This window comes from Suillus fuscotomentosus (genome assembly GCF_016647785.1).
Source record: "Suillus fuscotomentosus strain FC203 chromosome Unknown F5891scaffold_9, whole genome shotgun sequence".
Classification (NCBI taxonomy): Eukaryota; Fungi; Basidiomycota; class Agaricomycetes; order Boletales; family Suillaceae; genus Suillus; species Suillus fuscotomentosus.
This window is the reverse complement of record NW_024539521.1, coordinates 1,199,014-1,218,515: the sequence shown is the minus strand read 5'-3', so window position 1 is coordinate 1,218,515 and position 19,502 is coordinate 1,199,014. Positions and strand designations below refer to the sequence as shown.

At 47.0% G+C, this 19,502-nt stretch overlaps 8 protein-coding genes across 8 annotated transcripts; 6 read left to right on the top strand and 2 right to left on the bottom strand.

The window, feature by feature from the left end:
• Positions 1-74: 74 nt before the first annotated feature.
• On the bottom strand, positions 75-1,934 carry F5891DRAFT_761075 (succinyl-CoA synthetase beta chain SSC-beta). The gene is made up of 9 exons (XM_041373159.1): positions 1,799-1,934; positions 1,678-1,749; positions 1,544-1,616; positions 1,386-1,485; positions 1,241-1,331; positions 846-1,192; positions 557-796; positions 302-505; positions 75-243 (listed from the first exon to the last, which is right to left on the bottom strand). Exons 1-9 carry the CDS (start codon positions 1,835-1,837, stop codon positions 159-161), a joined length of 1,251 nt encoding a protein of 416 aa, XP_041230440.1. The 5' UTR covers positions 1,838-1,934; the 3' UTR covers positions 75-158.
• A 341-nt stretch (positions 1,935-2,275) lies between these two features.
• On the top strand, positions 2,276-3,216 carry F5891DRAFT_1013098 (uncharacterized protein). Its single transcript, XM_041360772.1, has 6 exons — positions 2,276-2,384; positions 2,410-2,491; positions 2,554-2,813; positions 2,867-2,908; positions 2,965-2,988; positions 3,038-3,216. Exons 1-6 carry the CDS (start codon positions 2,289-2,291, stop codon positions 3,125-3,127), a joined length of 594 nt encoding a protein of 197 aa, XP_041230439.1. The 5' UTR covers positions 2,276-2,288; the 3' UTR covers positions 3,128-3,216.
• On the top strand, positions 3,217-5,719 carry F5891DRAFT_1013094 (histone deacetylase complex, catalytic component RPD3). The gene is made up of 13 exons (XM_041360771.1): positions 3,217-3,360; positions 3,422-3,474; positions 3,530-3,605; positions 3,663-3,780; positions 3,841-3,915; positions 3,966-4,073; positions 4,127-4,157; positions 4,220-4,361; positions 4,410-4,502; positions 4,552-4,660; positions 4,707-4,847; positions 4,898-5,065; positions 5,119-5,719. Exons 1-13 carry the CDS (start codon positions 3,310-3,312, stop codon positions 5,607-5,609), a joined length of 1,656 nt encoding a protein of 551 aa, XP_041230438.1. The 5' UTR covers positions 3,217-3,309; the 3' UTR covers positions 5,610-5,719.
• Positions 5,720-8,975, top strand: F5891DRAFT_1162541 (HotDog domain-containing protein; the record flags this gene model as incomplete). The annotated part of the gene is made up of 15 exons (XM_041365296.1): positions 5,720-5,989; positions 6,060-6,347; positions 6,401-6,561; positions 6,609-6,627; positions 6,672-6,983; positions 7,539-7,744; positions 7,808-7,816; positions 7,866-8,162; positions 8,215-8,343; positions 8,393-8,424; positions 8,476-8,545; positions 8,598-8,629; positions 8,680-8,720; positions 8,777-8,820; positions 8,907-8,975. Exons 1-15 carry the CDS (start codon positions 5,890-5,892, stop codon positions 8,973-8,975), a joined length of 1,809 nt encoding a protein of 602 aa, XP_041230437.1. The 5' UTR covers positions 5,720-5,889.
• A 3,127-nt stretch (positions 8,976-12,102) lies between these two features.
• Positions 12,103-12,450, bottom strand: F5891DRAFT_945172 (40S ribosomal protein S27; the record flags this gene model as incomplete). The annotated part of the gene is made up of 3 exons (XM_041374608.1): positions 12,103-12,124; positions 12,177-12,291; positions 12,342-12,450. Coding segments are annotated over 3 exons (246 nt in total), but the record flags the coding sequence as incomplete, so codon positions are not given.
• A 568-nt stretch (positions 12,451-13,018) lies between these two features.
• Positions 13,019-14,412, top strand: F5891DRAFT_760748 (uncharacterized protein). Its single transcript, XM_041373157.1, has one exon. The coding sequence runs from the start codon at positions 13,505-13,507 to the stop codon at positions 14,372-14,374; it is 870 nt and encodes a 289-aa protein (XP_041230435.1). The 5' UTR covers positions 13,019-13,504; the 3' UTR covers positions 14,375-14,412.
• A 1,153-nt stretch (positions 14,413-15,565) lies between these two features.
• Positions 15,566-17,431, top strand: F5891DRAFT_1013041 (biotin synthase BioB). Its single transcript, XM_041360770.1, has 9 exons — positions 15,566-15,902; positions 15,959-15,979; positions 16,027-16,297; positions 16,351-16,405; positions 16,453-16,595; positions 16,655-16,730; positions 16,779-16,953; positions 17,006-17,022; positions 17,080-17,431. The coding sequence occupies exons 1-9, from the start codon at positions 15,674-15,676 to the stop codon at positions 17,215-17,217; spliced, it is 1,125 nt and encodes a 374-aa protein (XP_041230434.1). The 5' UTR covers positions 15,566-15,673; the 3' UTR covers positions 17,218-17,431.
• A 1,002-nt stretch (positions 17,432-18,433) lies between these two features.
• F5891DRAFT_977009 (uncharacterized protein) lies at positions 18,434-19,434 on the top strand (the record flags this gene model as incomplete). The annotated part of the gene is made up of 3 exons (XM_041376659.1): positions 18,434-18,471; positions 18,520-18,700; positions 18,745-19,434. 3 exons carry the CDS (start codon positions 18,434-18,436, stop codon positions 19,432-19,434), a joined length of 909 nt encoding a protein of 302 aa, XP_041230433.1.
• Positions 19,435-19,502: the final 68 nt, after the last annotated feature.

The window sequence follows — 19,502 nt, the reverse complement described above, 5'->3', positions numbered from 1 at the left end:
GCTACCTGACGATATATTGATGTTTCTCTGACATGTTATTATATGTTGTTTCGTTATTTTCCTACCCTCTCAATGCATATCTGCTAGCAATCCACGAGTACGAGGCCCGAAGCTGATCACAATAATTTATAAGCAAGGTGAATAATCTAAATCTACCTCTAAACTGCCAGCTGCACAGCAGTCTCGGCAGCTTCATCCAGGCTATCCAATGCGACTATCTTCAGACCAGATGCCTTGATCATCCTATATGATTAAGAGTCAGACTGAGGTCAATTAGTAATAATCAAGAAAGAAAACCCACTCCTTCGCTTCTGCTTCCATTGTTCCCTTCAATCTAACGACTAATGGAATAGTGAGACCAAGCTCTTTGGTTGCTTTGATGACACCCTCGGCAATGTAATCACAGCGCATGATACCACCGAAGATGTTGATAAAGATACTCTTGACCTTGGGGTCAGAGAGAAGAATCTCGAAGGCTTTTTTGACCGTCTCGGGGGTGGCACCTCTGAGGATAAGTAGTCAAGTACAGAACACAGTAGCATCAGGTTCTACGTACCCCCCGACATCCAAGAAGTTGGCGGGATTACCACCATGTAGAGCCAGAACGTCCATTGTGGCCATGGCCAATCCAGCACCGTTGACTAGACAGCCAATACTGCCATCGAGCTTAATGAAGTTCAGACCGGCCTTCTGAGCTTCAACCTCTGATGGCTCCTCCTGTGAGATATCGCGGAGCGCAAAGATGTCCTCATGACGGAACTCAGCATTGTCATCAAAGCCGAATTTGGCATCCATACTGAGACAAATTGAAGGGGAGCAACGTGGAATATGAGATTTCCACTCACCAAAGTACATGGCCATCAACAGTCTCTGACATGGGATTGATTTCGATTTGGGTAGCATCCTTGTCCTTGAATATCTTGTACAGGTTGATGAAAATGTTTGCCGCTTCATCCTGACCACCTTCCTTGATGCCAAGGGTTTTAGCAAGTTCAAGGGCCGTTGACTTGCTCAGACCCTTCTCAAAATCGATGGGAGTCGTAATGATAGCACCGGGGTTAGTCGCAGCAACTTCCTCAATGTTCATGCCTCCCTGATTGGACGCGACAAGAACAACACCTTGGGTAACACGGTCGTTGAGTACAGCGACATAGTATTCGTGGGAAGGATCACGACGCTCAGCGAGCATAACCTGTCCTGTAGTCAGAGACGAGAAACAGCTGATAATGAATGTACAAACAGCATTGCAGATTCTACCACCAGCACCAGTTTGCTTCGTGATGAGTTTTGAACCAATCATCTTGCCAGCATATTCCTGTGCTTGTTGTGGGCTTTGAACCACATGAGTTGTGAAGTAGGGACATCTCTATTGAGTTGTTACGTACCTGTCGATGGTATGCACACCACCCTGGAAGCCGTTGTCGAATTTTCCTTTGCCCCGGCCACCGGCAAGCACTTGTGCCTTGATTACGAGTTTGTCCGTGCCTAAGCATCCCAGTCTTAGCGAGGAATACACGTCACGATGAAGATTCCAAACGCTCACCAAAATTCTGAGCAACCTTGTACGCCTCTTCAGGAGACTTTGCAACGATGCTCTTTGGTGTTGGTATACCATACTAGGGATCAAGGCGGCAGTTGTCACGTTATGAAATGCTGACGATTTCTAACCAATCTCACCGAGTTTAGTAGATTCACCGACTGGTACTCGTGAATAGAAAGGAAGCGCCTTTGACCGGCAGATGCTGCTCGCTATAACACCAATCAGATACAAAAAAAACATGAATGAAACCTCACTTACTCGGGCCAACGAGCTTGATGTTCTGAAGGAGGCAAGCATTGAGGAAGAGATGTGATTGAACGTGATAATTCTCAGCCCTTCGGGAAAAGCGGGGGCGCGGCTGCTTATATCAGCGGAGTGTCGATGAAAAGGGCATGGAAACACATGTTTGTGTTCTTCAGCCAGAGTGACGACGACGGTGGACTTTCTATCACAAGAATCTTCCAGTCTCTGATCCGCTTCCTCTTAGCTTGGAATAGCTCTGGCAGATGGAATACCGTGACCTCGCCTTGAGTTCGGACAACCTATCTTTAAACCGTGGGTTGTTCGAAATTTGGCAGAAGGAACATGCACTATCGAATTGCCATTGGCACATACTTAGTACTACTAATCTTCTATCTATCCGATGTTTTATAGCCTCGGTCATGAATTATCCTCGAGGCCAGCCTCGTTGCAAATATAAAGGAGTTAAAAAAATTGTTTGGACAGCTGAGCTCGGAGCAACGCCCTCATGTCAGTTTCCACCATGGTTGACTCAGTTGTGGACTCGTCTCATTCAAATGGTAGTGATATTGCCAGCCTTTCTTCCCTCATTCAGCTTCAATTTGTGTCGACCTACTGTTCTTCAACAGGCCCTTGATCTTGTGGAGAACATCCTGACTTCCGACGACCAGCTTACTGTTACATCCAAATTCCTTCCAGGGTCAACTATTGGTGATACTATACTTCATGTGATCAATACGATCTTGTGCATGTTACTGAGAGATTGCACGCAGGAAAACATTTGCGGCATGCGCGGGATCATTTTATCCTCCTCATCGATTGTGTAGCAGGGCCCGCCCCACATATCTTTTCATATGACACCCGCAGCCGTAATACACCAATGGAGAGCAATCTCTCAGAAGCGCGAGAGGCCCTCAAGCAAGCTATCTCGCGTGTCAATGAAGTAGTACCCACAGCGAACCTCGACATCCCACTGACCTTGAACGCCGTGACGCCGTTCATGCAAACCTTTGAGACAACATTTGGTCGAGAGGTAAGATTTGAGTACGATGATGGATGATCTTCTCACCCCTGTTTTTCATCCAGCTCTGGTTTGCAGGGTTACATGCAGTTCATCATTGGTCCATGGTCTGTCCATAGTGTTTCATGATGCAAACGAGGTGCTTATATGCTTAAATTCGTAGGTCCGGGTCATAGCAGGAGAGTTGGTCAGTGGGTTTTCATCTGCAAATGGGGGTTTATTAAACCCTTGCGCAGGACATCAAACTTAACGATGATTTTGGTTTTGCTCCCTCCACTCTTGTCTACAAGGGTAGCGAAGCGCTGTTAGGAAAGGCAAAAATCTGAAATTCGGTTGTGTTGTATAGCATACCTCACAACTAGTAGTAGTACCTCGTACTGAGTTGTTAAATCCACCGTTGGCGGATCACGTGTGCTCAGGGTGCCTCAACTTACAAAAGTCATCTTTAACGCAACTGGTACTGAAGCTTGAAGTCCTTCACCATCACTATTATACTCATTCTTCTACCATGTCACAAAACATGATACCCCTTGATGGTGAAGGTCAGAAGAAGAGAGTGGTAAGTTATTTTCTTTGCAGCCGGAGATTCCTCGATCAGATCATGCTTACCTCCCCGTCAGTGTTACTTCTTCGACTCGGACATCGGGGGTTTCCACTATGGTCCCGGACACCCGTGAGTTATGGTTGTCTGTCAGGCCGGGGGTTGTGACGTGATTATCTGCCAACAGGATGAAGCCAACTCGTATACGAATGTGTCATTCCTTGGTCATGAACTATGGTCTGTACAAGAAAATGGAGATATTCGTGGGTACACCTGCGAATGCATGGACGATCACTTGACCCAAATTTTACCTCCCGCAGCGTGCTAAACCTGCAACAAAACGCGAAATGACACAGTTTCACTCTGACGAATACGTCGAGTTCCTCAGTCGCATCACCCCCAGCAATATGAATTCGTACATAAAAGAACAACATAAATGCAAGTAGTTCCACCTCTTATCTTCTCGCGTCGTCTAACTATCCTGGCTTCCTCTCGCAGACAACGTTGGTGATGATTGTCCTGTTTTCGATGGGCTGTTCGACTACTGTTCTATCTCAGCCGGAGGCTCCATGGGTAATAGTGTTTCACGAGGTATGATAAGTCAACGCTCACGCGTCCTGCAGAGGGTGCTGCACGTCTTAGTCGTGACAAATGTGATATTGCCGTAAACTGGGCCGGCGGTCTTCACCACGCGAAGAAAAGTGAAGCAAGCGGCTTTTGCTATGTCAATGGTCATACAAATTCTTTCTGCAACAGCTATCTTCACGCTGATTACATGTCGTAGACATTGTGCTGGGCATTCTTGAGTTGCTCCGGTGCGCGCTTTTCAATTGCAGAGTCTAATCTTGACATGGTCCTGATGATCGAAACCTACCAGGTATCATACCAGAGTCCTTTACATTGATATCGATGTACATCATGGTGACGGGGTAGAAGAAGCGTTCTACACCACAGATCGGGTCATGACGGTCAGTTTCCATAAATACGGCGAGTATTTTCCAGGAACTGGCGAATTGCGGGTATGTGTCATTTTGTCTTGTTGGTGGAATATTCTTGACACCTATCAGGACATAGGAATAGGCAAAGGAAAATATTACTCTCTCAACTTCCCATTGCGTGACGGAATCTCGGACGAAAACTATAAATCGGTGTTTGAACCCGTGAGTGAAGTTTTCTTTTCCAGCTGGCGTCTACAAGTTTGCAATACAGGTGATCCGTGAGGTCATGGAAACGTATGACCCGTCGGCTATTGTTCTTCAATGTGGAACAGACTCCTTATCGGGAGATAAACTCGGCTGCCTAAACCTATCTATGCGAGGTATGACCAAAAATGTTACCCTGGACTTGTCTGAACTTTCATTCAGGGCATGCCAACTGTGTCAAATTTGTGAAGTCCTTCAACAAGCCTCTACTACTGCTTGGAGGTGGGGGTTATACGATGCGCAATGTCAGTCGGGCATGGGCCTATGAAACTGGTCTGGCAGCTGGCGTTGAACTGGCACCAGGTTGGCCTTCTTTCAGTGCAGCTCTCTCACCTCATACTGACATGATCTAGAAATACCCGTGAATGAATACTACGAGTATTTTGGACCAGACTACGAATTAGACGTGAGGGCGTCAAATACAGAGGATATGAATACACCGGAGTACCTGGAACGCGTCAAGAATATTGTACTTGAAAATCTGCGACATTTGGGAGGGCCTCCCGGTATTCATATGACAGGTATGGATTTGGAGGGCATTTGGAAGGTACTGGAATGTTCATTAAACTGCCAGATATTCCAAAAATGCCAATAGACGACGATATGGATGACCCTGATCAGGACGAAGACTTGATTCCTCCTGATACCAGAAGACACCGACGGCTATTGGACTCTCGCATCCAAGCGGACGGAGAACTGTCTGACTCGGATGATGAGGGAGAGGGGGGGCGTAGAGACCACGCACAGCATCGGGATCGTGACAGCGAACCGAGAAGCCGCTCAAGCGAGGTAGACATTGCTGGTGGAAGGAGGTTTGGTATCGGTGTGGGTATATTGAGTTCGGGTGCTGCGGGCTCGACCCATGGGGCTGGTCCTAGTGGACACACCACGATGGTTCGCCCCGTGTTGAGCGGGCATTTGCCGATGGAAGTCGATACTCCAACGACCACAGAAAGCGGGCCTACACCTATCGAACCAGTCGCCACCAATGGCACGACAGATCATTACTCGGGCGATAAGTCGCCAAAAATGGACGATGCTACGGCAACAAGTGTAGAAAGTTGATGACTTACTTCGGCTGACCACTTTGGATATTGCTTGCTATTATTGCTGTCGTTATGCTACCGATATATTAATCGAACACCAGGAAAAAGCTTGCAGACATTGCATGGGACGTATGCCAACTGTTGCTCAGCGGATCAGTTCTGTTCACTCATTGAATCATTCGAGTCAATGGCAAAAAACCCAACTTCCTAATCCGTAAAACTCGAGTCTTTGTCATATGGAACGTCTCCGACCCTTCTTAGTAAAGCTAGCACTCAATCACTAGAGGTCTCGAACATTCATGATGGAAGGACGGAATACTTCTCCTACGCTTTCCACTGCCGAGAACTCGCTTCTAACACCCGAGCAAGTCAAGCGCATTGAGCTGAACCGCCTCAAAGGTACATGAGTAATGTCACGGGGGTGCCCACATTCCAGTCCATATTTCAGCTAAACGCAGTTCTACCACAGCAAAAGCAAGGCAGAGACAACGAGAACAGGAGGCAGGCCCGTCATCTACGCCAAATCCGAACCAGAAACGCCCTCTCGAGGTGATCCCAGCTGTGTCCACGTCACCGACAGCTCCTAAGCCACTGAAGCGTGATTCACGCCTCGGCAAGTACTTTGATTATGACCTGTCCAAAATGGTCAACTCGAAAGGTGGATTTTTGGTCGAGGATGGCAAGGAGGTGGACGAAGATCTAAGGGCGAAAGAGCGAGAACGAGAAAGACAACGAGCCAAGCAGAACTTGGAACCGCGTAAGTCTTACTTTTTCCTCTTTGTTGAGGTACTAATGATAGTGACATCACAGCGATGTACTTGGATCCGAGCTTGAATCCGAAGTGTAGAGAATGCCAGTCTATCGACATCGATTACACGTACAAGAAAATATTTGGATGCCTGGTATGTAACAAATGCAAGGATGAATACCCAGAGAAATACAGTTTGTTGACAAAGACTGAATGCAAACAAGTAAGTCTTCGCTTTCCCTGCACTTTCATCCTCTGACAGATAATCAGGATTACCTCTTAACTGACCGTGAGTTGTTGACTTGGTCATAGTGCATATATTGATAGGTCCAGCCGAACTTCGGGATCGAGAGCTGCTACCCCATCTACTGAAAGCTAATCCTCATAAGTCAACGTTCGCGAATATGATGCTCTTCTTGCGTCATCAAGTCGAAGATTTTGCGTGGAAGAAATGGGGTTCACCAGAGGCTCTAGACGTTGAATGGGAGCGTCGAACGGAAGAAAAGAAAAACAAGAAAAACAAGAAGTTTGAGGAAGGACTGCGAGATTTGCGCAGACGGACTAGAGAAGGTGTGTGGCAAAGACGAAAAGATCAGGAGCACAAACATGTCTTCGGAGTAACGGAGGACCTCGGGGATGGCATGGGTCGGCAAGTTTGCCATGAATGTGGATTCACCATCGACGTCGAGGTCTTTTGATTTGTTTAAGCGCTCGCCTGGGATCACTCAGGGGATCTTGGTCCAGTCCGAACTTATAATTGTATCAACCATAAATATCATACTGTCTTACAAATTTTTGAACAAGCTGCACATACAGCGTACGCATCTTTTACCAATCCCGACCTGCACATGTCAGTTTCCTGTGATTTTTACTCGCTTACCTAGCTGTAGGCCGCTCAGAATCATATAGCCGGGTCAAAAGGTTCCGGTCACTTGCCGGTCACCGTGCACTTCCCGTTCACAACTTGAAACTCAACCGGGTAGTTATCGATTAGTACTAAACTGGTTGTCATCATCGCCCATTCAGCAGGTGATCCAGTTGGTGGAATTCACCTGCTTTCGGTTTCATACTAATACTTATTGCCAGCTTTACCGGTACTTACTCCGGAACACCTCACGAGTCACTGCCACTAGACTCGTCGAAGATTGCAGTAGTCAGGCCTTTCCTCCCAGCCCACACGAAATAGCTGTTTTGCCACAGCCCAGGCATTTACTATGGATGATCCAAACCAGGCCGAAAGCTCCAAGATTTCCACCTCTTTGGAGCTTGAGCAGATCGAAGTAAATCTCTTTCGGTCAAAGACTTTATTCAAACCCACGAAGGCTCGAGGGGTCTTCGGAGGGCAGGTCATCTCACAAGCAATAGTCGCCGCTACCAATTGTGTTGATCCCGTGTTCGGGTTGCATGTAGGGATATTTTTCTTCATATCCGGCACTGAAAGTTAATGCCAGACCGCTGTTACCCACTAGTCTTTGCACGTGAGTCGTGTGTATAACTTCTTGATCGACAATACTCAATTCCATTTAGTGTTACTTTCTTTTGAGTGCATCTCCTGCTATCCCTATCATATATTTCGTCGAGAGGCTACGGGAAGGGCGGTCATACACTACCCGAAGCGTCAAAGCAGTTCAGAATGGAAAGGTGATATTTCAGCTAATGTGTTCCTACCACAAGCCGGAACCATGGCAACCTACATACCAGTGGCCCATGCCCGAGGTGCCCCCACTTGAGGAGTGCGAGCTTGAGGAAGTGCTGTTTAGACGCTGGGCTACGAGGGAGGACCTTCCTGCGAAAGTTCGGGACCTGTTCTTGTCTTATGCACTTGTAATGTCTGCCCTACTACTTTTGTTCGCAACACAGCTTACCTTGCCTCTAGGAAAAGGAAAATGGTCCAATTTCAGTCAGAAGGGCTGGATTGACCACCGAGAATGGTACACAAACATCCATGCATTGGATGCAAGCCCGAACAGGTCAAGCATCACATTACGGGGCACCTTACCAGAAGGTAGGATGTTGCCATGACTAGCTGATTCTTGTCTAATCCACATCATCAGTGTATTCTGGCATACCTTTCGGACCTCAACTTGTAAGCAGCCTTCGACTCACGGGAGATACTCTCATGTTGCGCCATATCTAGCATCTCCGCTGCGTCTGATGTTCTTAAACTCAAGCGAAACTCAGACGGTCCTGACGCTCTTACCATGAGTGTGAGTACGGTATTGTTTTGTGCCTTCGAATCCGCTTACAAACTCCACCTAGTCTACACTAGATCATTCCATATGGTACTATGAGTATGCTTCCTCTTCATTACTTGACCCACTGTGTTCTCAACTGCTGTTAGCGACAACTTTTGTTGTGAAGATGGATTACTCTACGTGGTAGGTGTCTTATCATTTCTTGAAAGTCATTCTTGTTCATATCTTTCCTCATGTAGGTAGTTTGTCCTCGAGCTACGTCCGGTAGGGCAGTGGTTCATGGCAGGGTATGTGGTGTTTATATTTGCCGCAACCTTTTCGGAATTTCTGATGCTATACAAGTTGTACTCGCAAGCTGGCAACCTGGTTGCAGGTCACTTGTCAGGAGGGCGTGGTACGGGCTAATGTACGAGGTCCTACTGAAAACAAGGCAAAGCTGTAGAGTACATGTTATCTGTGTGACACTAACTTAAAGATACAACCGAAATTTGGTACTTATATTCATCGAATTACGATGACGTCTTCAAGACTGTAGATTCTCCGCCTCGTGTGACAGGCTTCTCGTAAGGAATGTTGAACCCTGGTGAGACACTACTGTAGTGCACATGCAATTGTTCAAATATCGCAACAGGTACAAAAGTCTAGCTACTGTCAGTGATGCAACAATACTTTTTTATCGTTTTGTTTAGACCTATTTCTTTTATAAATCTACTTCGCGACATCAAATAACTACGACGACAAAACTTGAAAACAAGAAGCAAATCAGTCCCGCCCCTTGCCGAGTAATCCGACAAGCATTAATCACATTGAGCATTTTCCCGGCTAAACACCACTGCCAGTTGTTATATGCACGTGCTCCTGGAAAGCGATTGAAGTCATAGCAGTTCCTGCATCAGAGTCGGCCACGAGCCTAGCGTTAAATTCTCGAACACCGAGAATTAGGCGTGGTCCCAGCACGACCATCTGTACGAGCGTGAAAATCTGAGAAAGGCCAAGATATATCTGAGTCTCCAAAGAATATGGGTTCTATAGAAATGATGAATCGTGCTCGCATACAGAGGTGAGTATCGGATTGACATACTGTTGACAGCACCGGAGATAAATAACCGATCTGGAAGCAAGACACAGCAACGAAACTAGCACGTTTCAGTGAAAAAAAGAAAACCGCATGAACATCATGGACTCACCCCGTAAAGTAAACCACGTGAGTTTTTATCAGCACCGTGAAACAGTCCTCGAGAATCCCTCTTGCTGATGATCGTGGCAGTTCGCGAATATGTATTACAGCAATCCAGACTGCGAGAGACAGTACAAAGACTTCCCATGCGATGCCGATTATCCAAGCGAGGTCAACCAGAAGTACGCCGTTTCCGTTAAAGCTAGGGGAGCACACGTAGCTACCGGAGAGAATGAGAACCACTGGTATTTGCCAATGAGCGTGATGAACGGGGTTTTCATCCATGATGAATGCTTACCCGCCGAACTATTCTTAGTTGCTCTTCCGGAAGTCGTCACGTTGATGATGCTGAGAGTCAGGAAGATGACAACGAGAGGTATCAGCACCTTTCTGGATCGCTGATACATCGCATATAAACGAACGATCATGATGACTTGCATTGTTAAGGAAAGTCAGTGTCACCGATCAAAGTGTCGCAGGTGTAAGGCTCACCGCCTAGCATTACAGTCGAAACAAAAGTGATCCAATTTAATGTGACGAAGTAAATATAACCTAAAAAATCCAGTTAGTGACCAGCATCGGAGGATCATACATTCCAAATCAACTCACAGCTGTGGAGATCATTACATTACAGCAATGAGCTGCTTAAGAAGCTCACTCACCCCTACATGAGGGTGCAGTTGAATATATGGAAATGGCAAGGATCGGTGCAAAATTCTCACTGTATCTGTCAACGAGATTGTCGGGACTTGAGCTGTATGCCGCCGGTCAGAAGAAATAAACATAGTGTATGCGAGGAGACATACACAGTATGCTGAGGCTGATTGTAAAAGATGATACATTAGCATGGTGACAATGTTGAATCTTTCAAACATACACGGCATATACTAGTCCAACATAGCGCAGCTAGAAGATTTTCAAGTAAGCGCGAGTTGCCGACCCCAGTTATAATCCAAGGTGCATACACATAGATACAAAGCAGTCATCAGGGACCAACGTTGCTTCTGTTGTAAATCAATGTTTTTGTTCTCCTGACGTAGGACTCTACTCACCCAGATCAATTCGATCTGTAAAGTCATTCTTAGAAAGATGACCGCTTCAGAAATGCAATCAACTTACCTCTTGTGCTAATGTCAGTGCTGGAGATGTTATTATTAAGGAATTTCAGCGGGTCTTAGAAGCCATCTCACTCACCCCAATCATACCCCACACCAACAGAGGCAGCCACTGTAGAACCACGGCCAAGATTAGACTGGGAGATCACTGCCATCAACCAACAGACTCTCCACGAACCTACAAAATAACTGGAAACAATGCAGGCATTAATGGTCGGCCACCAAGAGGGATCATCTGAGACTAAAGGCATGTTGTTAAGGAACAGTAAACTTGGTGGACAGATGATGAGAGCGTTCGCGGTAGATATAATCTAGCATTTGGTTCCTGAATTTTGCTTTAGTCGGCAAAAGTAAGCACTGTCACATGGTGTGGAGTCGATGGGAGAAGATAGGAAATGACATGTACCAAGTTCATCGAAGCTTGACCCGTTGCAAGGAACGGACAGGCCATTGAATCTCAGACGCGGCGATCGGTGAGGCCGCCTTCAATGCTGCACGTCTGAAATTCAATGGTCTTTGCAGTGCCAGGTTTGCCCTGAGTGGTTTGACACAGCTCACGGAACCTGAGCGTGATAAGTCATCGAGGACGTCTCGATAAGGTTTAGTGCTGCCAAGAAACTTGGAAATGAACAACATGCATTAGTAAACGGGAGTGATGTGCGACCGGTCGGATTCACCGGGCTGTGCTCAATTTCGAGTTCATCGTCCACCTCCCCAGTACTTGGGATGATGGGCTCTTCGAGCATCAAATCTGTCCTAAACGAGACTCGTACCTAATCCTTACGGCATGTAGCGCCAACACTTCGAGTTGGCGACGGGCGTGCTAGTGGCCGTAAGATAGGCTGTGGTAAGCGCAAGGTAGGCTGTCTGCGTACCTTCTAACTGCTATGATTGGATTTGAAAAGAAAAGTCATGCGCAGAATGCACTGGCAGTGATCAGTTGTGCTAGACGCGCGCCGAGCGTTTACGACAGAAGGTTTTCGTCATATTGAACATGTGTCAACATCGTTGACATGTGCCACTCGGCTACCTCACCATCTTACATAGAGCGTGCACAACCGGCCGTGCTGTTGAGGTAATTGTAGGACTGAACAGATCAGAAAGATCGTATGTATTATATGTGCCGATGAGAAAGTACATGAACGACAAGTCAGATCTCAAATTTTGCGAGAGAAGATGTAACAATTCAAGCCCAGTAGCACATCATATGATTTTTGGGCAAGGATGGAAAGGGGGGGCGAAGTGTAATGTGAGTGAAAGTCTGAAGAGTTTGATATCTAATTCTTCCGACGGAATGAACTACCTGCAAAAATGACGTTAGTGTTTTGTCAGCCTATCGCAATTCAATAACATACCCTCAGTTAGTCTCGCCTTACCACCCGTAGGTTGGCAAAGGACACTCGAACACGAGCCGCAAAGCACAACTGATTGTGCATGGGAGAACACAGTAGTGATAGCAAAGCATCCTAGCAAACAGTGAGATCAGTATTATCAGCTCTGGCAGGACGGGACATACCTGGGCATTTCACATCCATGAAATAAGAATCGGGGGATTGGACGAGACGCTTGAGTTTATGCTGCTTGCGCTCATGTTCTGCAGAGGGGTTCAATAGATCGATAGCCAGAGGCTGGGCGGATTTCGTGAGGATTTCGCACAAGTAAACCGAACATGCAGATGCCGTACCATTTTTGGCGAGCTTTAATCTGGGTGTTTTTGTTGTCGGCGTTGTTGATGGCTCAAGCGAGACGCTGACGATCGAAGATGAGAGAAAACTCGATGACAGTGAATATGGGAAGTGATAGTACAGTCAATCTGACTAAGCTTGCGGAACCGTCCGCTCAGGCTCGACCGCTTGTCGACCAATTGACCTTGTAATTATCAAGCCGACTTCCCTCAGAGTCTCCCGTAGTCAGGCCATATGAAAAGGAAGACACCTCTTATTATGATAGGATTGGAACATCTTCCTGTGCTTCAATTCAAATATCATCAGCGGTGTTTCTAACAGGGACCAAGGAAATGATGCGAGGATACGCTTCCTCGCAGAGAAAACAATAGCAACCTTGGGCGGATATCAAAACGTACGCGTAAAGGTCTGGCGCAAACTTGTTTTTGTCCTCTACTTGGGAGATCGTAGAGTCGACTGCCGGCAGCACGTGTGCCCACTATTGTTGTCAGAAAAGGAAATTATCCATGTTCTTTTGTTCTCACTTCGCGACCATTATGGAGGGCGCTCCGCCAGCAGCATGCCTTTGTTTACGCCTAGCGGCTGTTCTTGGCATGGCATACATATAAAGCTTAACCCCATAACCTCCCATACTCTCCATCCGGGTTTTGATAATCCAGTCATCAATTTACTAACTTTCTATCCTTGCAGCCAGGTTCGTTATACTTTTGTTGGACTTCCGTTTCGTTTTCAGCTAATCTGCTTCATGGCCTCTCCCTCTAGTCTGTTAGGTGAGCCAGCGTTTTAGTTTTACTTCATGAGACCATACTTAATATCATTCCAGACGTTTGCCAATATTCGATCTCCCCGTCTAAATCAAAACTCAGTATTACTAGAAGACTAGTCGTATCTCAAGTACCTTTTCAGCGCGCTTCACTCCCGCATCCATCATCGCAGGACGATTTCTGTTATTATCATCTATTCAACCTTTCCAATCGCTTTCTCGTTTACAATCATGACTACTACATCCAGTCTTCCCATCACTCTCGCTCAGGCCATCGCCTACCTCACTCGTCCTCTTGTCCTTACGTACCCTGTCGCCACAATCATCAGGCTTCAGCTTGCGCTCGAGGCAAACTTAACTGCACTATTTGCCCCTTCTTGGGTTCCCAAGGAACCCCTTCGTGGTTCCGGCCGGCGTTGCCTCACCTTCTCCCCTAATTGCCTCCCCCCACGTGCCGTATATGCCGCGTGTCTTGCATCCAGTGTTCAGTGGTTCGACTGGATTGCGGTCTTGGGCGGACAAGAGTTCGACTTCTTTGTCGATCCAGGATGCGTCTCCGTGCGCTTCGGGAAGGGCACTGAGCTCATTACCGTCTGGTCAGAGGAGCTGATGGCTCAGACCGTTTTCGTGCCACACCATACGCATTCAAGCCAGCTGCCATCCAAATCTAAGACATTTGCCCAGCAGCTCTTGGAGAATGACCACACGGATGACGATGAACTTTTCGCCTTGATCGCTGACGAAGTCAGCGCACCCACTTGGATGACCCCCATCACTGACCGTTTCCCTGTTCCTCCACGTTCTGAATCACCACTGTCTGCTATATCTTCCGATTCGTGCTCCAGCTATCGTTCGTCCGACTCGGATTCCTGTTTCTCTTCGATGACCGGCTCTACTTTGTCCTCTAGAAACGACAGTCAGTCATCCCAACTTTCCCGTCGCGAGCGGGCCCGGCAGGCTCGTGTCTTTATTGACACTTCCAAGACTGAAGTCACCCCTTACGACGGAGGCAAGACTACTGTTCTCACCGGTGGTGTGATGCTAGGTGCACCTCCCAAGAGCAAGAGCGGCACGTCTGTTCCTGCTTGGCGCCGTGTATGAACGGCTATCAGCCTCCCTCCCTTATCCACTCGTCGCCGATGAAGTTCTAACGAGATCCCACTTTTTACCTGTACGCCTATTCATGCCACAAAAACCACGAACGATAATCCGGACAATGTTCTACCATACCACACCGTTTAACGTCTATCATACCATTTGCCTTTGCTTTTATTACTTTGTTTTCATAGCTTTGATTCAGATCGAGTGTGTGTGTGTAGCATTGAACATTCTCATACATGGCTGTTATCTTTGCACTTTCATTGGCTATCGATTTCCTGTCGTATTACATTCTCAGTATTATAGTTGTATTGTAATTGTATAGGACTAAGCACCCCACCCGTCTATCATTCTGACTCCCGTGATGGCCTATGTTATCGGCGGAATTTTTCCGAGTTCGATCTACTCACTAGCGTCGGACACTAATGCGCAACTCCAAAAACGTCATGTTGGCCCCCATGGCGAAATAATAAACCGCAAAAGTCATAGTCAAGACAGATTGCTCAGTCACGAGGTATATAAAGCTAATCTCCTGGCTACTTTCCATTCTCACTCCTGGGCCTAGTCTTCGTTATTCTATTTGGTCCCATCAAACTTTCAGCATGCCGACCCAATCCTTGGAACAACAGAAATCACACTATTCCCGTGAATTAGCGGCGTACACACTCCGGCAGTGGACAGCAACAATTGATGCACAAAAATTGGATGCATGCTTGTCCAGTGCCATGCGGGACATCTCATTGGCTTCCCCTGGACCCTCACCTGCACGGGAGAAGAAGGGCACTAGGCGTGCCACTTCATCATCTGGAGCTCCTGACCATCGGAAGGAGAGTCGGCCAGGGAAAAGATAAAACATGAGCGTAATGAGGCGCTAAAAGGTTGAGAAATCGCCACATACTAATACGACTCTTCCGGTGAGCTCGGCCCCAGTGACACTGCGTTGGTATCTGAAACCAAGCAGGTTTCCCCCCATCTCCAGAAAATCAGTTCTGCACAAGCTTCACCTATACATATGTTTTCGCTGATACCTAGCCCAGATTTTTTATGGTTTACAGAATCCATATCACTTGTAACTTGTAATCGCACTGGTACTTGTCCGTTATGCCATGAAGAAGGTTGTAGCATAGATATTATATTAACGCGTCATTGTTATAAAAGTATGATGGATGCTAGTTCCAATCGTAGTCAGCCGTGCCAGAGTCGACCGATGCGTGTGATGATTGATTGACAATTATAGATCTACTATAGTACATCGCCTTCTACCTCTAGTCAGGCCTACCCTCGAATCGTCTTTGGTTCATCATGAACTTCAGTGGTTTTCTTCGGCTATCTACTCCCAGATTCAGCAGATCGCTTGCAACTGTAACCCATACACCCCGCTTGGCACCACAAAGACATGACTGGACGCGACAAGAAATCCAAAAGATTTATGACAGTCCTCTGTTAGATCTTGTCTTCCGCGCAAGTAGCATCCATCGTCAGAATCATGACCCTAGCAAGATCCAACTATGCACACTTATGAATATCAAGAGTGCGCTTTGTTCCCGCTCTATCCCCTCTATTCTCGTCCTAAACGTTGCATTATAGCTGGTGGATGCTCTGAGGACTGTAAGGAGCCCATTGTACCGAATAACGATACTGACTCGTCTACTCAGGCTCGTACTGTTCTCAGTCATCCAGATATTCCACCCCGACGAAGGCTTCACGTTTGCTTGATATCGAACCTGTCATCGAAGCAGCACGAAAGGCCAAAGAGAATGGAAGCACAAGGTTTTGCATGGGTGCAGCATGGAGAGACCTCGCAGGACGCAAGAGAGGGTTTGAAAGAATTCTTCAAATGGTCCGAGAGGTCCGGGGTATGGGGATGGAAGTCTGCACGACTCTTGGTATGCTCAGTCCAGAGCAAGCAAAACAGTTGAAAGAGGCGTATGTGTTTTCTGTCTCTCAGGTTCAACGTAATTCACATCTGTTTGGACTAGCGGCCTCACTGCATACAATCATAATCTCGATACGTCGCGTGAATTTTATCCGCAGGTTTGCTATATGTTATGTTTTGGAGTTGCTGCCTGCATCTTTTTCAGGTCATCACGACGCGGTCATACGACGAGCGCCTGGGCACCATTAGCGCAGTTCGAGATGCTGGAATAAGCGTCTGCTCTGGCGGTATATTAGGCCTTGGAGAGTCAGATGCGGATCGCATTGGCTTGATTCAGGAAGTTGCCAAGTATGTCTGTGCTCGACCGTTCAACTGTCACTTATAACTTTTTTTATTTTTTCTACAAGTATGCCGGAACACCCCGAATCCTTCCCTGTAAACGCACTCGTACCCATACCAGGCACTCCACTCGAAGGAAATGAAGTGTGCCTTTTCATTTATGTCTATGTTTTAGCTGACGTATTTTTAAAGCGGGTTGCTCATCATATTTTACTGCGGACGATCGCCACCGCGCGTATTGTCCTCCCAGGAACAATCATTAGACTTGCAGCGGGGAGAAACACGCTTAGTGAATCTGAGCAAGCCATGTGTTTCATGGCCGGTGCTAATGCGGTGTTTACGGGAGAACAGATGTTGACCACTCCATGTACGTGTCTTTGATCTACGTGCGAACAACTAGTAGCTGATGATCGACAAAGGTTCTCCATGGGATGAGGTAAATCTATCATTTTTCAGGTTTGCATGTAGCCGACGAGAACTAACCTTGCTGCAGGACAAGGCAATGATGGGTAGGTGGGGTCTGGAAGGAATGCGAAGCTTTGAACAAGCAAGCGTCGCAAGAAAGGAAGGCGCTGCGCTAGGACCGCAAACTACGAGAACAGTCTCGGAGTCGCAAGCAAAGTCATCCTAGAATCCCCGGCAAATTCGCCACTCATTACGAAATACAAGCAAGGAACATCATTTCGCTACCTAGACTGGCAGTTTGTGTATGTATGTGGATATATATATTTTTGCGACCACGGTGTACGCCTGCGGACTCACCGGCGATAATCCCCAAGTGCAACCGTTCGCGCGGATATTACTCAGGGACAACTTTCAGCTGGAAATGCTATTATAACGTAGCCCTCCTCGTTTCTTGGGGAGTGTGCTGCATCCGCATTCCTTGTTACGGAAGTCAGACCTCAAGACCAGGGACCATACTTTTACGTATGAAGCTAAGGCAGACGAGCTTCACGATTTGTTGATCATTGCATGCAGAAGACAAGCCCATTCCATTCTCGCCAAACATGGTAGCCTGTTCGGCAGACAGCCTGTCCGTCCCTGTGACCGATTTCTCCTGTGTAAATTCGGAGTTCTGCATTACGATTGATCGTTCGCCTTGGATTGCCTTTTGGCACCATACTTCGGCAAAGATCTAAGATGATCGCACCGGATCGCGGTATCATCGCGCAAGTTGCCTCTATTCACAGCATCACGACGACAGATCACGACATCATGACGGACATCGGGTTAGTAGAGATACGACCACCTTAACACTCGAAGAACACAATGTCTGAATAGTGCTGTTTGTTTTATCAGGGAAAACCTCCACCTTGAAATGGATAAAATTGCCAGTAATTCCTTGGTTTTCTTGAAATTTTCAATGATTTGTACCTTGACAAAGACTTCCTACCGCGACCTCGTCACCTGCGTTGCCTGACGAAAACTGTGCTATCAATGTATAAGTTCCTTCGTGCGAGAACCCTAGCTAGTAAATAGAAACACCTGTTCAAGTTGCCGCGAAGCACTTGATTCGGTCTGGACTGCAGATTTCTACTACTTAAGTGTGACTGTCAGTCTGTCACGCCAAATTCTTTTTGGAGACGAAGTTCATTTGTAACATGTGGTAAAAACATACAAAAAAACAGACAGTGACTAGCTATATCGAATCTGCCTGTTCTCAGCTTTACAATAAGATATGAAACAGACGAGAAGTGCAGCAATATCCATATATTCATAATTTGTATTTTGCGTATGGTCATAGGTCACAGTGACGCTAAGCGTGACTGTGCTGCACGTGACGAAGCTAGTGCCGAATCTCTAGAGTATTTTGTATCATCGGTTTATCACAACGTTCAACAGATACTATGCAGAGCGCACCAAAAAGAGCCCATGAAGAAATGAGGTTAGTCCTGAATACGCGTGCATTTAAGAGATCTCATGGCCAGTTTAGTCTGCTGGTCCTCAATGATCACAACGCGTGGTATTACCCCTCGCAAGGCTTAAGTTCAGATGATGAAGACTTGGCGGTCAGCATAGTGGGCGGTAACTGGGGAAACAAGATGAAGAAAAGCAGTAGATGGGTTCGCAAGGGAAAAATGGCTTCATGGGGCCCTGGCATGGACGACTGGGAGGTGAGCTAAGCTATTTACTCTAAACACTCTTAACCTTCAACCAGGCTGAGGACCGTGCCCGTAAACGCATCAAATGTTTGTTACCCGAAAGACGATCGCCCTCCCCGCCTTGCCTTCCTCATATGCGGTCGCCTTCGCCACCACTCCTTGCTCCCTATCCACCACCTATCGGCCAGCATTTCAGCTTCGCCTCTTTTGTCATGGATAAGTCTGTGACGCATTCGTTCCGGTCAAGTTTGTTGGACGAACTGGAATATGCTACTAATAGTCTTATTGAAGGAGAAGCGGTCATGAGACGTGCTCTTGGGAGGCTCTGGCAAGTCATCAGCGAAGACCCAGACAAACAATTGGACGAGGAGCGTGTGATACCGAAACAGGAAGAGCAGGAAGATATTGAGGACGAAGAAGACGAGCAGGAACGTAGGATGGCTCGCGCTCCAGATCTTACCCCAACAGCTCATAAGCTTTTCCTGGTTTCGTACGCCGACAACGGTCCACCTGTAATTGATCCGTCACAATTTTCTTCCCCGGAGATGCAGCAGGACAGTCTAGAAAAGTCTCTAGCAACTTTGCGGGAGCTACAAGATGATGGGAGGGAGTATGTCGAGCGTCTTCAAGAGATTAGGGAGGGTCTTGGAGATACTCGGGCACAGCGGAATATCATCTGGGAGATGGTGCGGGAAAAGGCTGTGAAAGAATTGCAGGATGCGGCCTTCAGCGTCGCTATGGATTGATGTTGATCGATACATACAACAAGCAGTCACATTCCATATTGTACCAGAGACGTACCCTGAGCGTCAGT